The 13,213-nt window shown below is 43.9% G+C and overlaps 1 protein-coding gene across 1 annotated transcript in view; it reads left to right on the top strand.

Annotated features, from left to right (window-relative positions):
* ADGRL3 (adhesion G protein-coupled receptor L3) overlaps window positions 1-13,213 on the top strand; it is a 372,824-nt gene that overhangs the window by 223,475 nt on the left and 136,136 nt on the right. Inside the window, exons 7-10 of the mRNA XM_023518203.1 lie at window positions 41-143; window positions 1,092-1,195; window positions 9,113-9,298; window positions 12,170-12,208. Coding sequence (XP_023373971.1) covers window positions 41-143; window positions 1,092-1,195; window positions 9,113-9,298; window positions 12,170-12,208 — 432 coding nt within the window. The remainder of the gene's footprint in view (window positions 1-40; window positions 144-1,091; window positions 1,196-9,112; window positions 9,299-12,169; window positions 12,209-13,213) is intronic.

The following is a 13,213-nucleotide window of genomic DNA, read 5'->3' as shown; positions in this document are numbered from 1 at the left end:
TCCCTTTAGTTCTGGGATTCTGTTCCTTTACCTCTAAAAGAGAAATAGTAACAGTCCCCCTACTCCAGACGTTCGTGAGAGATGGGTGAAATACTTTGCTGGAAAGCCCTCCGTACTACAGAAATATGTCATTGTTATTCTGTGTAAACTGGGGAGGAGATTTAAGGAGACCTGAAACCCTCACAGATCACCATCCTGCCTCATTTCACCCCGTCCTGTCCATGCTCCTGCGTGCTCAGCCAGCCCCGCACAGTCTCTCCCTGGACCCACTGCGGCCAGCCCCGCACAGTCTCTCCCTGGATCCACTGCGGCCAGCCGCGCACAGTCTCTCCCTGGACCCACTGAGGCCAGCCCCGCACAGTCTCTCCCTGGACCCACTGCGGCCAGCCCCGCACAGTCTCTCCCTGGACCCACTGGGGCCAGCCCCGCACAGTCTCTCCCTGGACCCACTGAGGCCAGCCCCGCACAGTCTCTCCCTGGACCCACTGAGGCCAGCCCCGCACAGTCTCTGGCCACTGAAGCCGTCCTCCACGCTGCTGCTGGAGTCACTTTCTACACCCCCCTTTGTTCATCTCTCTCTGCTTAGTTTTCTCCAATGATTTTCCAGCACCCCCAGATGGTGGAAGCTTTATGGTCTGGTTATCTCCCTCTCCAACTTCGTTAAATGAGCTCCCTCGTCCAGCAGAGCCCAGCTCAAAAAAGCTGAAGTTTCTAGAAGACAGCATAGTTTCCTCCGCCTGGAATGTGCTCTCCCGCCTCATTTTCCTGAGAAACCCACCCTCGGATCCCTTTAAGACTCACCTGCTGCTGGGCCTCTGTAAACTCAAGCAGTAGGCTCCGTGGAGACAGGTGCACCTCGGTCTAAACCACGACCTCACTCCGTGCCAGGCATCGCTACCAGCAAGGGCCTTAAAAATATGTCTGGTTTGTTTGTGGTTCTGTAGTTCCCCGCTGCCGACTCCTGGGTTCTCACAGACATTCTAGTCTGTCAGTTTAATTATCTCATTTTTACTTCTGCCCCAGTTACACAGGGCACAGATCTGAAGTCCCTCTAAGAATCAGAATCAGACGTGTGTCTCTCGTTCCTGTAGGTGTGTCCACTTACCTGTGCCTCGCGCCCGATGGAATCTGGGATCCCCAAGGACCAGACCTCAGCAACTGTTCTTCTCCTTGGGTCAATCATATAACACAGAAGGTAAACCTTGTGTCGGACAAGAGAGTCTGCTGCAACCGTATTCTCTGTTATTTATTATGCCCGCTGAAAACAAAACAGTGAAGAGTTTTTTTTAATTAATGTGGAAACATTCTCCCATTTAAATTTAAGGGCAGATACAATGCCAGCCTCTAATACGCCATAAGCTAATTCTAAAACTTAGTTATTTTTAATGTGAAAATTGAAGAGCTTCCTCTAAGCCAGAAAGTATTGCTTATAGTAATTTTGTTATTAATAAAATTTCCGTGGTATTATGAACTAAAGGTACAAAAATCCAAGAGGCAAAGGCTGGATGCCTGTAATCCCAGCTTTCTGGGAGGCCAAAGTGAGTGGACGTCTATAATCCCAGGTCTCTGGGAAGCCAAGGTGACTGGATTGCTTGAGCTCAGGAGTTCGAGACCACAGTGAGCAAGAGTGAGACCTTGTCTCTACTAAAAATAGAAAACCTTGCCAGGTGTTGTGGTGGGCACTTGTAGCCCAGCTACTTGGGAGGCTGAGGCAAGAGAATCACTTGAGCCCCAGAGTTTGAGGTTGCTGTGAACTGTGATGCCAAGGCACTCTACTGAGGGTAACAATGTGAGACTCTGTCTCAAAAAAAAAAAGAGTCCAAGGGGCATTGTAAATGAAGCAAACAAAATCTTCCAGAACACATACATATGGGGTTTCCTGTGTTAAAAATAACTGCAGTGAAAAGGTCTACCTTCGGAATCTTAAGCCATCTGATAAACATTCTGCACCCCCATCACCTGTCAGTGCTGGAAGTGTACACAGGGCCACGGAATCTTGCAGACTTCAATTTGCAGGCCTTGTTTGGTTGCACTGTGTTGAACATTTTTATTATTAATGCACTGAGGGGTTTTGAATTGATTTCATTACAAACAGAGACCAGATGTGCATTTATGCCAAAAGGGCTATGGGATGAATCCTTATTATAGCAATTTATGTGGATTTATGCACTCCTAAAATGGAGAGTCCGTCTCTGGCACATTAGCTATGCTGAGGAATTTCTGGGCGAGACTTTTCCCGAGAAATATTACAAATGATGGCCTCACTAAAAGCCTGCCCGTGCCATTTGCTCTTTTCTCTATTTGTTTTTAACCAGACTTATCCTCAATAATATACTGTATAATAATCTGTAAATATCTACCCAGCAGATCATTTCGTAGATGAGCCATAACTATCTGTTTGCCCTAAATCATGGGAGAACAGTGGTTCTAGTTACCCTCTTAAATATGCACCCCTCTCCTTGCTGCTACTCATAACAATCCTTCTCCAGTTTCAGCGCCGTTCCCGCCACGGTTTTTGTGTCCTTTGATTTTATTACCATGTAGCACAGACCCCAGGGCACATAATTTCTTGCTGAGTGTGATCAGATTAAGAGATCAGTACCGTATCTTCTTACGTTCGTGACTTTTTAAAAATAGTCCCTGCCTACTGAGCCCAGGGGTTAACATAAATTCAGTAATAATTCTTCTAGAAAGCTGAATGTTTTTGTGACAATTCCTGAGTATAGTTGGACTATTGTATTGAAGAAATTAGTAGGTGAAACTGATTCTTAATTCTTTTCTTTCCTCTTCAGCCCTGTACATCTTAGCGCAAAAGAGATAATTTCTTTCCAAGACCAGACAGCTGTTGTCCGTTTGATTTACGGATGGGATGTTTTTGTTTTATCCTAAGTATATCCTATTCTTCCAGAGAGGTTTTATTTAATCCTGCACATTCTGTAAGATTCTATTCCACATAGGTCACTATGAAAGTGAAGATACAGACCGAGTTATAACCTTTATTTCCTCCCAAGAAAGACCACCGACAGGGTCCTTTCTGATTCTTGAAGTTTGTGTATCTTAAAACTTACAATTTGTAACAATATCTTACATTGATTGATTACTCATAGATTTATAACATCTTCAAAAGTATAAACAGGACAGTTTTGATCGCTCACGGTCAGCCTGTAGAGCTGGCCAAGGTCAGCCATGAGTCACGAAGATGCCGTGGTCGGCCACAGCGCTAGTTAATATGTGGACAGATGGCGATTGCCTTCATAGCCCTACGCTCGTGGACTTAGCCCATCTCTTTTTCCTCTGTCTGCTCTTTCATCTGCTGTATCCCTTCAAATACTTATGCTACTCATTGAATATAAATGATAGTTGAACAGGTATCTTAACCATGAACTTGAACACTTACATATTAGCGCTATAAACCTCCACGAGAGAACCCGTTGCAACGTTCCCCAAATTTGCCCATCTTTTCTCTCCCTCCACTCCAAAGCGTCTTCCATTCAATTCATCCTTTTTTTCATCTCCTCCCTCAGCACTGCAATCCCAGCAACACTCGGACGGCACATTGAAGAGGGGTTTCTTTAGAGCCATGTTGGGGCAGCAAAGGTGGATTGCAAGGGACTGAACAGGAACGCAGAGCCTGAAACTGGGATGGGGTTGGGGGACTGTGGCCAGCCCAGGCCTGCAGGTGCCAGGGCAGAAGAGTGACCAAACCCTGGAAAGACGGTGTCCCAGAGAGGAAGGGTCCCTAGACCAGGGGCACAGCCTGGCCCCAGGTAACCCTTCAGAAAGGGAGTAAGGGGCATAAATACCCCAACCTCATTTGCCCGCCTCCCTCCATCTTCCTGCCCAGCCAGGCCGCTGGCCAAATTCTACCAGAAGCCAGAAAGAGGGATTCTCCCAGTGCCTCGCATGTGAGTCCATCTCCCAGGAGGGAAAGCCAGATGGAGGACAGCGAGACTCTGAACTAGCCAAGGAGGGGCAAGGCGCCCAGCACAGCCCTCGGCTTCTCTGGGCTTTCGTCCCTCCCCCTCCCCCTTTCCCTGCGCGCCTCTCCTTCCCCCTCCTCCTGACCACGGCCTCATTTCCCTTTTTCCTTCCCTACTCTCCTCCTCTCTTCCCCTTCTCCCACCCTCTGTCCTCTGCCCCCACCTCTTCCTCATTTCTCTGATTTTTTTTCTGCTGTGTTGAGAAATTAAGGTACTGCAGATAGATACCTCTACTGAACTGTTCCCTTGCCCTCCCCACCCCAGTAAAGTTCTGTGAATGTCAAACTTTGAAAGCAAAGGCGCACTTTTTACCCCCAACAAAAACAGAGCTGGAGAAACCAGGTCTCCAAGGGGAGGGCCTGCAAACAGCCTGAGTTTACATCCGACAGTTTTGGAGGCTGGGTGTCCATGGTCCAGGTGTGGGCAGGCCCTGTGTCTGGGGAGGGAACTTTCTGGCTCAGAGGCAGCCACATGTCACTGTCCTGGTCCTCCCAGAGTGGAAGGGGCAGTTCCTGGGATTTTTTTTATCAGGGCACAAATGTCCTTCCTTGGGGCTCTGCGCTGCTCATGACCTACTCACCCCCCCCAAAGGCCTCACCCCTTAATTCAGTCACATTGAGGATTAGGTTTTCAACATATGGAAGGTGGGTGCACAGACATTCAGGTCACAGCAGCCTCCGTCTGTACAGGGTCTCTGGGGCATCGGGGACTTTAAAGGAAGAACCTCCTTGCAAGGAATAAGACCAGGTACAAAACCGGTAAAGAATCTTGGTGGTTTGGACACATAAATGGATTTGGGCCACTTATTTAAGGTAGTGAAAGATTAAATTATTTTACTTATTTATTTATTTTTTAGGCAGAGTCTCAAGCCGTCCCCCTTGGTAGAGTGCTATGACATCACAGCTCACAGCAATCTCCAACACTTGGGTTTAAGGGATTCTCCTGCCTCAGTCTCCCAAATAGCTGGGACTACAGGCGCCCGCCACAACACCCAGCTATTTTTTTGTTGCAGTTTTCACTGTGGTTTAGCTGGCTCAGGCCAGGTTCAAACCTACCACCCTTGGTGTATGTGGCTGGCGCCATAACCGCTGTGCTACGGGCACCGAGCCAAAGATTAAATTCTGTATAACAAAAGAGAACAGATGACTTTTCACTGATGACATGTAAAGTTTTAAAGTTAGGATCTCATGAACAAATTCCTTGCAAACAACCCCAAATACTTTCACAATAATGAAATTTGATAAAAAGTGTAATTTGTACAAAAAGGGGAGAGCGTAAGTTACATAGAAAGAGACTTTTGGCTCGGCGCCTGTGGCTCAAGCGGCTAAGGCGCCAGCCACATACGCCTAAGGTGGCAGGTTCGAATCCAGCCCAGGGCTGCCAAACAATAATGACACTGCAACCAAAAAAATAGCCAGGTGTTGTGGCGGGCGCCTGTGGTCCCAGCTACTTGGGAGGCTGAGGCAAGAGACTTGCTTGAGCCCAGGAGTTGGAGGTTGCTGTGAGCTGTGATGCCACAGCACTCTACCCAGGGGGATAGCTTGAGGCTCTGTCTCAAAAAAAAAAAAAAAAAGAAAGAAAGAGACTTTCGCCCCAATAGTGAGGCAGAGAGAGAGAAACAGGAAAGAGGGAAAGGGGGGGGAAAGGTGAGCAGGTGAATGAGGCCTGGGGATGAAATAGGTGGACAGAAAGTAAAATAGAGAGATGAGTGGGTGGACGCACGGATCGGAAGAGAGCTCTGTCTTCAAATTAATGCTTTAAAAGCAGTTTCCAATTTCCACTGATAGCCAGCAAGTCAGCTCAGAGCCGTGCCTCCTGAAATATACAGAAATATCTATTTGTTCACCTTTCTTCATGAATGCCATAAAATCAGTGCCTGGCTTCAGTTTGATCTCTCCGCCTTGCACTCAGTTTTTCAGATAGTTTATAATTTCTGTTTTGTGTCCTTTTAAAGAATTCATTGCACTTTGTAATCTCACCAGTCTCTTTTTTACTTGAAATTTGGTGGTACTACAGTGCTGAAAAGCTTCCGTATTATTTACATGCAAAGTGAGGTCAGCTTCCCACTCCCCTGCCTGGCCAACTATTATGTGAAGAAGAATGGTCTGAGTTGTCCGACAACAATCTCTATTTCCAGCTAACTGAAGTGCCTTTTCTTTGATTATACACAGCTCCTGACAGATGTTGAGATCGTGTGAGGTTATTCCTGCATTTTCTAAAGAAGAGTGTGAAGGTCTAGAAATGATGTTGTTATTTTACAATATAAAATAAACCGGTTATTTGCCCTGAAAGGCCAGATTGCCTCCTGCCTCCTGTACCTTGATGTCCCTGTTTTAACTTCCTTAGATCCAGTGTAGAATGGAAGCAAGGTGCATCTTAATTTTGTCAGAGACCAGTGGGGCCTAAAAAATGACTTTTTTAAACCCACCTCCAATTGTTTGTTTGTTTGTTTATTGTTTTTTGAGACAGACTCTCTATCGCCCTGGGTAGAGTGTCATGGCATCACCACAGCTCACAGCAACCTCAAACTCTTAACCTCTGGCTTTGGCCTCCCAAGTAGCTGGAACTGTGAGCCCCACCACAATGCCTGGATAGTTTTTTCCATTTTTAGTAGACACAGAGTCTTGCTGTTGTTAAGGGTGGTCACAGACTCCTAAGCGGGAGCTATCCCCACCGCCTCGGGCTCCCAGGTGCTGGGATTATAGTGTGAGCCCTGGCGCCTGGTCTCACCCACCTGCAGCTGTAAGAAGTATTTCGTTACTCATCTATCCCCCTGACGCAGATTTACAGTAAAATAGTTAAACCTTTCAAAGAAATGGTAGCTGTGTACCTCTGTGCTTACATGTTGTACATAATTCCTTCCCCGGCTGGTTGGCCTCTGACTAGTGGTTGATATAACGGCACCACAAAGCTGACTTCAGAGAAAATTGTCTTTGCTCCTGTATTTCATCTTACCTGGTCACTCTCAACCTTCACGTTGGGCTGGGCTGTTACCTCTTCCTGCCCTCCCTCCCCATTTTCAGGTGTTTACTGCCCCTGGACCGTGTTCCCGTAACACCTCATACACATTCCCATCGTGAGGATTGCATTGTTAAATTAATTTTATGCGCCCTTATATACGTATCCAACCCCAATCCCAACTGGTAGAATGTAGCTTCCTGAGAGCCACAGCCATGTGAGGTTTCACTTTTTGTGTGCATTTGTTTTCGTTTTAGGTTCAGAATACTATGGGGTACTCAAGTTCGGAGCACAGGCTTTGGTTTTCTCAAGGTTGAGTCAAGGTCATAGCGTGCCTCCCACCCACACAGTGTGCACTGCACCCAGGAAGTGTGAATTTGCCCTCCCCAGCTGGATTTATTTGAGATTTACTTTCCTGTCACTGACTTATAAAACTGCAGTATCTGTTATTGACACATACAGGAAGCTGAATGTCCCATCATTGTCTTTTATGTTAAGAAAAGTTAAATTTGACTCATTGGTCATCTACTTTCTCAACTTTTGAATTACTATCCATAAAGAAAATGTTTGAATTTTTGTGTAAGGGGATTATAGAGTTCTTCTTTTCTACCCTATCTAATTCCAACATAATAATACCAAAACTTAGGCCTTCGTAACTGCACAGAAATAAAAAAGAAATGAATTACAATCCGAAAATACCAGGGCCATGTAATTTTCCTCTGATTGACAGATAATTTCGATTTTACTAACGGTTACTGATAAAGAGAATGGAAGTTAATACGTACCATCTTAGTTTTGAACATATTGTGCTAATGAAGAAAGCAGATTGCCTGGTTGAGTAGATCTCACTCTCTTTTCACCATGTACATTAAAGTGAATCAGAAATTCCAGAGATCCACTTAAGCTTGACTTTTTTCCTGATAAAAAATATATTATGTGGTAACAAAGAAATAGAAGGAAATAAAGCAATCACAAACTAATTATATAAGAACCCATGATTAACAAAATAAAATAATAGCGACCCTACAGATACCGTCATTCTTATAAGAATAGAATAGGTAGAAAACTGTAAAAAGAAAATTCAAGATACTATGAATGGTGCATTGATTAAAAGAATGTCCCTCTGGAGATCTCTAGGCATGAAGAAAAATTCGTACTTGCCTTTAGGAACTTAGAATCTGGCCGGGGATTTACAACACACACTCATCAAAGTCCAGTTTAGAATGTCACAGAGAAATTAATACGGCAAGCATTTGACCCAAACAGACAATTACGGTGAGAATAATTTTTAGAAGTAGGATTCCTCAGGAGGAGTTTCCTGGCATGAAATTCAACCCTGGTTATGAAGACAAAGCTAAGGTAGCATGACAAGTTGGGGGAACCTTCACAGGTGAAGATGAAATCGGGAACTGTTTCTTGCCTTGGTGACTAAAACTGGCTTGTAAAAAATAATCATATAAAAGTCACCAACAGAAAAGAAGCTGTACTCTAAAATAATCTGAAGAGGTTCATTCCGAGCCGAATTTGAGAACCATGACCCAGGGCCAGGCCCAGGAAACCTTGAGCAGGTGGACTCGGGGGATGTCGGGGACAGTTTGCTTTTATACATTTTGCGGAGACAGGAATAACGGGTAAAGTTATAAATTAATATGTGGAAAGTATACACTGGCTTGGCTCCAAACAGTGGACCTCTCAACGTGGGGGGCCCACAGGTTAGAGGTGGATTTAAAGATCCTTTGGCTGACAATTGACTGCAAGCGTTAGGGTCTGTCTAATAGACCAGGAGTTAGGGAAGACAGGTGCTGGGTTCAGCTAAGGGTCGTTCATCAGTGACAAACCCTGGGACTTGGATGCAGACTCAGATGAGGACCTGCAGTGAGGGATAGCAAAGCCTTTGGCCTGTTAAAGACTCACAGAGGACATCTCTAAGTAGGGAGAGGAGCACGAGGAGGCATGTCTGATCTCAGAGCTAAGGAGGGATGACCTTGACCTACGGGGGTCCCGTCAATCAGTCGCTGAGGGGGAGCCTTAAGATTTTAGGGGAGGTGGCAGGTTCAAACCCAGCCCCGGCCAAAAACTGCAAAAAAAAAAAAAAAAAGAAGAAGATTTTTAGGTTAGTTCACAAAGTATTTATGTAAGATCGCTTTTCTTTGTGTTCTGCTTCAAATTTTTAGTTGAAATCTGGAGAGACAGCTGCCAATATTGCAAGAGAGCTCGCTGAGCAGACCAGGAATCACTTGAATGCTGGGGACATCACCTACTCCGTCCGGGCCATGGACCAGCTGGTGGGCCTCCTGGACGTCCAGCTGCGGAACCTGACCCCCGGTGGCAAGGACAGCGCTGCACGCAGTTTGAACAAGGTCAGGACCCCACTTTCCACCTGTGTATCTTTAAGTTGTAAAATCTGTAAGACTTCCCAGCTTAATTTTCCTCTTTCTGTAGAACTCAGTTATCCTAAACAGAATCGTTAGTTCTGTTCAATTTACTTCATTGCTTATTATATTTAATGGAACTCTATCCAGTTCTTAATCTAAAGAAACAATGAATAAGAATTTCTCCACGTATATTTTGAATTTACAGTTCTATTTCCCGCAGTAGTTACTCTATTTTGTGTGCTAAATTCCGACAGGGTTATTGTGGATAAATGAAATTTAGCTTTTGGTTTGTTTGTTTGTTTTTCTTTCAAATCTGATATTAAAATAATCGACAGTAAATGGCTCATCAATAAGTAGGAATTTTAAAAGTAGCAACGAGAGGATATGAAAACTCCACTTTAGATGCTTTTAAAATGAGGTAATTTAAACTAATGAATAACAGGCTTTAAAAACCCATGGGGCAAATAATTAAGTTTGAATTTTGACTTTCTCTAGACTTTGAAATCGCTCAGATTTCACACTAGTACCATTAAAATTTTTCAAAGTCTGAATCTATTTCCAAAAATTTAAATTGTGAATAATGAAAGTAATTCACTTTTTTCATTTCAAGGAAAATACTTTCTATGCATTTTATATGTTTATTTAGATAAACATAAAATATATTTTACATCTACATAAGGAATATATTTTTAAGATGTAAAAAAATGTCACATGGTTAATTAAGCCCATGGTGAAAAAATATTAGGATTGCTACTGGTAAGAAGCTTGGTTATGAAACCTGCCTTTTCATGCCTTGGATATCATGATAGTCTCACTCCTTCAAAAGGCAAGAATTTATTCTTCAGGATCCGTGTGTCTGAAAAAATAAACAAAAATAAAATAAAATTTAAAACAGCAAGGCTTTGACAGTAGCAGACTAATGTTCCTGTCTGGAATTCACTAAAAGAATGTTCCGTTTTACAATGAAAACTGGCTGCAGATCGGATTTAATATAGACATAGTTCTTCTGCACCTGACAGGTCAGAATTTCACTCATCCAAATGAAAGACTTTTTAAAAATCGTAATTGTTCTACCTAGAAAAAAAGCCAGATCGTAAACTTTGGCTCTGATTTCATCTTCCCAAAACTGGTACAGTTCTATCTGTTAGGATCATTACAGCCTTTTCCACGGGAGCACAGTGGAATTATTTTTGTCACTTAGGGCCCTGATAGGGTCTAATCTGCAGCTGCCCCCTCCAATCTGCACATGCTGAGTTTTTGCTGTGTTGTTGCCCGTCCCACTAGATGCTGGTGGTGAACTCTGCTGCCAGCTTCTGTTATGACAATGTGTGGAAAGTAGCAATTTCTATTAATGTTACATATCCGTAACATGCCTTGTTATAGCGAGACTTTGTAACTGTACTTAAAAATGGTGTTGATGCCTGATGGGATCAGGTAACGCTGGCGATTAATGTCACTTTCTAACTGGCTACCGCTAATCAGCTTGCCCGCTCTGAATATCAAATAACGACGTAATGGGCAAATTTCCATTTGTGAGGCTTTTTAATGCACTCTTTTGTTTCCCATTTGGCTCTTTTCAATTGTTTGTGTCATGTGGTTTGACATACCTTAATTTGCATGATGGGGTAAGGAGATGGGAGGGCAAAGGTTATCCACTTGCTTGCTGGCCCGCCTGCCTGCCCTGGGGTTCCCTCATTCCCCGAAGCAGTTAAAACCCATCAGATTTGCAGAGTCAACTCCGTCCAAATCAATTGTGCTCCCCATTGAAATTCTGGAGGGTTTAGAGACCTGCAGACAGGGATTCGAGTCAGCGGTCCACAAGACAGCCTTGGCAATTTACCTGCTCATCCTTCACTTAATTCTTTGGGGAAGTAACTCTCTGCACTCATTGAAGAAGGCATGAATTAGAGCTGGGACGGTATTAGCCACACAAAAAGCATCAGAGTTAACTGCCTCTTAACTCTGGATAATTTTCTCCTTGGACAATCAAGGCTGCTGAAGAAAAGGCAATAGAGAAGAGGAGGAAAACCCAAATCATAAAATTTGGGCTCATTGATTTAAACAGGGCGATAGATCATTATTCATTTTAGCGCCAGAAAAAAAGAAAAACACGTGGGACTAACTATGAGTCGGCGTAAACCTTTTGCCCACAAAAACATCACTCGGCAGGGAAAACAAACAAAAATAGGCTTCTTACCCCATCAGAGTTTCCAAAATGTATAATTTGATTTGGGGTCAAAACTGTCAAAAGAACTTCTTCAAGAAACCAAAGCAGCGATAAAGGAGATTGACCACCTGCTTTAATGAGAAGTTATTTTTCTCTTGGTGTTTGCCCCTTAGAATCAGCTAATCATAATGAATGGGCATTTATATTTTCCTCATAGACAGAACTTTTCACTTGTACGAACAGGCATGTGGTTTCTGGGGCCCAGGAGCCATCCGTAAACCACAAATAATCTATCCTCCCAAAATGGGCTCAGTTCTCTTGACATAATTTCTTTAACTTCGCACGTCTTCATTCGTTTCCCAATGAATTAATAACTAACCTAACTGAGAAGTGGGTTGTGTAAAAGGAACGAAGTGGATGGACTTTTACTAATTTCTACTAAACGTCTTCGAAGTTTGCTCGCTGTCCTAACAGCTGCACGCCACCCAGCGTTCACTTGGCTTGTTCCAAAAATGTTTACTCCATCGCTTAGGGTTTGCTGCCGCTCAGCTCTCGTTCCCCCCTAGACCGTAGCCAACGGCAAAATCAGGTGTTTTGTGTAGGTGTGTTCTTTGATTTTCCTTGTTTTCTTCTGTCACTAACTTGTTTTTTTCTATTCTGTGTTTAATCTGCTGTCTTAATGGATTCAGCTTCAGAAAAGAGAGCGCTCTTGCAGAGCCTATGTCCAGGTACTGTCTGCGTTTTAATAAATGTGTTACGATTCGAATGTCTCTATTGTAATATACGGACATGATAGAAAGCTGGTAATGTACCCTCTAGGACTAAAGGAATTCCAGGGAGGGTGTCAAGGGTTGGGGGGGATGAAAAGACATGAAAACCATTTGCTTAAAAGAAATTTGGCAGTGCCAGTGCTCTGACAAAGGAGAGGACGCAGCCCCAGAGGTAACGTGGGGTGCAAACATTTTGATCATCACCAAAAAGGTGAGTTGGGAGTGACGTGGAAATCCCTAATTTCTTCATCAAGGTGGGTATGGAAATAGTTCATTTATACCTCAGGTCGGCCAATGTTTGCTTATCAAGTCCTAGAAGACAAAGTCTTAGAAGACAACAAATAGTCCAGGATACTTGGAACGTCATGGTTCCTTTCCAACATGGAACTGTGTGTTGGCTCAAGACAAGTCTGTGACTGTCTTACTCTCTCACTGACTGCAAAGATTTTAATCCCAATGTAAATTTAATTTTTATAGAGCTACTGTGTTTTAATTCAATTCTAAGCAATAAACTGTTCCTATTTTTTGGTACGAAGAGAGTGAAGGAAGAAAGGAAGGGAAGGGGGGCTGGACGGAGGACAGAAAAAGCATGAAACTGCGTGACTGTGCATGTGATCCGTTATGTGTACACATCCTAGCATTCTTCTTTTTTTTTTTTTTAGAGTGCTGTGGCATCACAGCTCACAGCAACCTCCAGCTCTTGGGCTTAGGTGATTCTCTTGTTTCAACCTCCCAAGTAGCCGGGGTTCCAGGCACCCACCACAACGCCCAGCTATTTTTTGTTGTCGTTGTTGTTAGAGTTTGGCCAGGGCTGGGTTTGAACCCACCACCCTCAGTATATGGGGCCAGCGCCCTATTCACTGAGCCACAGGCACTGCCCAACAATTCTTAAAGAGGAAGACCGTCTCCGTGTTTAAAGAGATGCCTCAGCTAAGTTAATGTTCATGAGATTGGCAGTCCAAA

The sequence above is a fragment of the Otolemur garnettii genome, unplaced genomic scaffold (assembly GCF_000181295.1).
Source record: "Otolemur garnettii isolate 467f Iridium unplaced genomic scaffold, OtoGar3 scaffold00130, whole genome shotgun sequence".
Classification (NCBI taxonomy): domain Eukaryota; kingdom Metazoa; phylum Chordata; class Mammalia; order Primates; family Galagidae; genus Otolemur; species Otolemur garnettii.
This window is presented reverse-complemented; position numbering and strand designations above follow the sequence as displayed.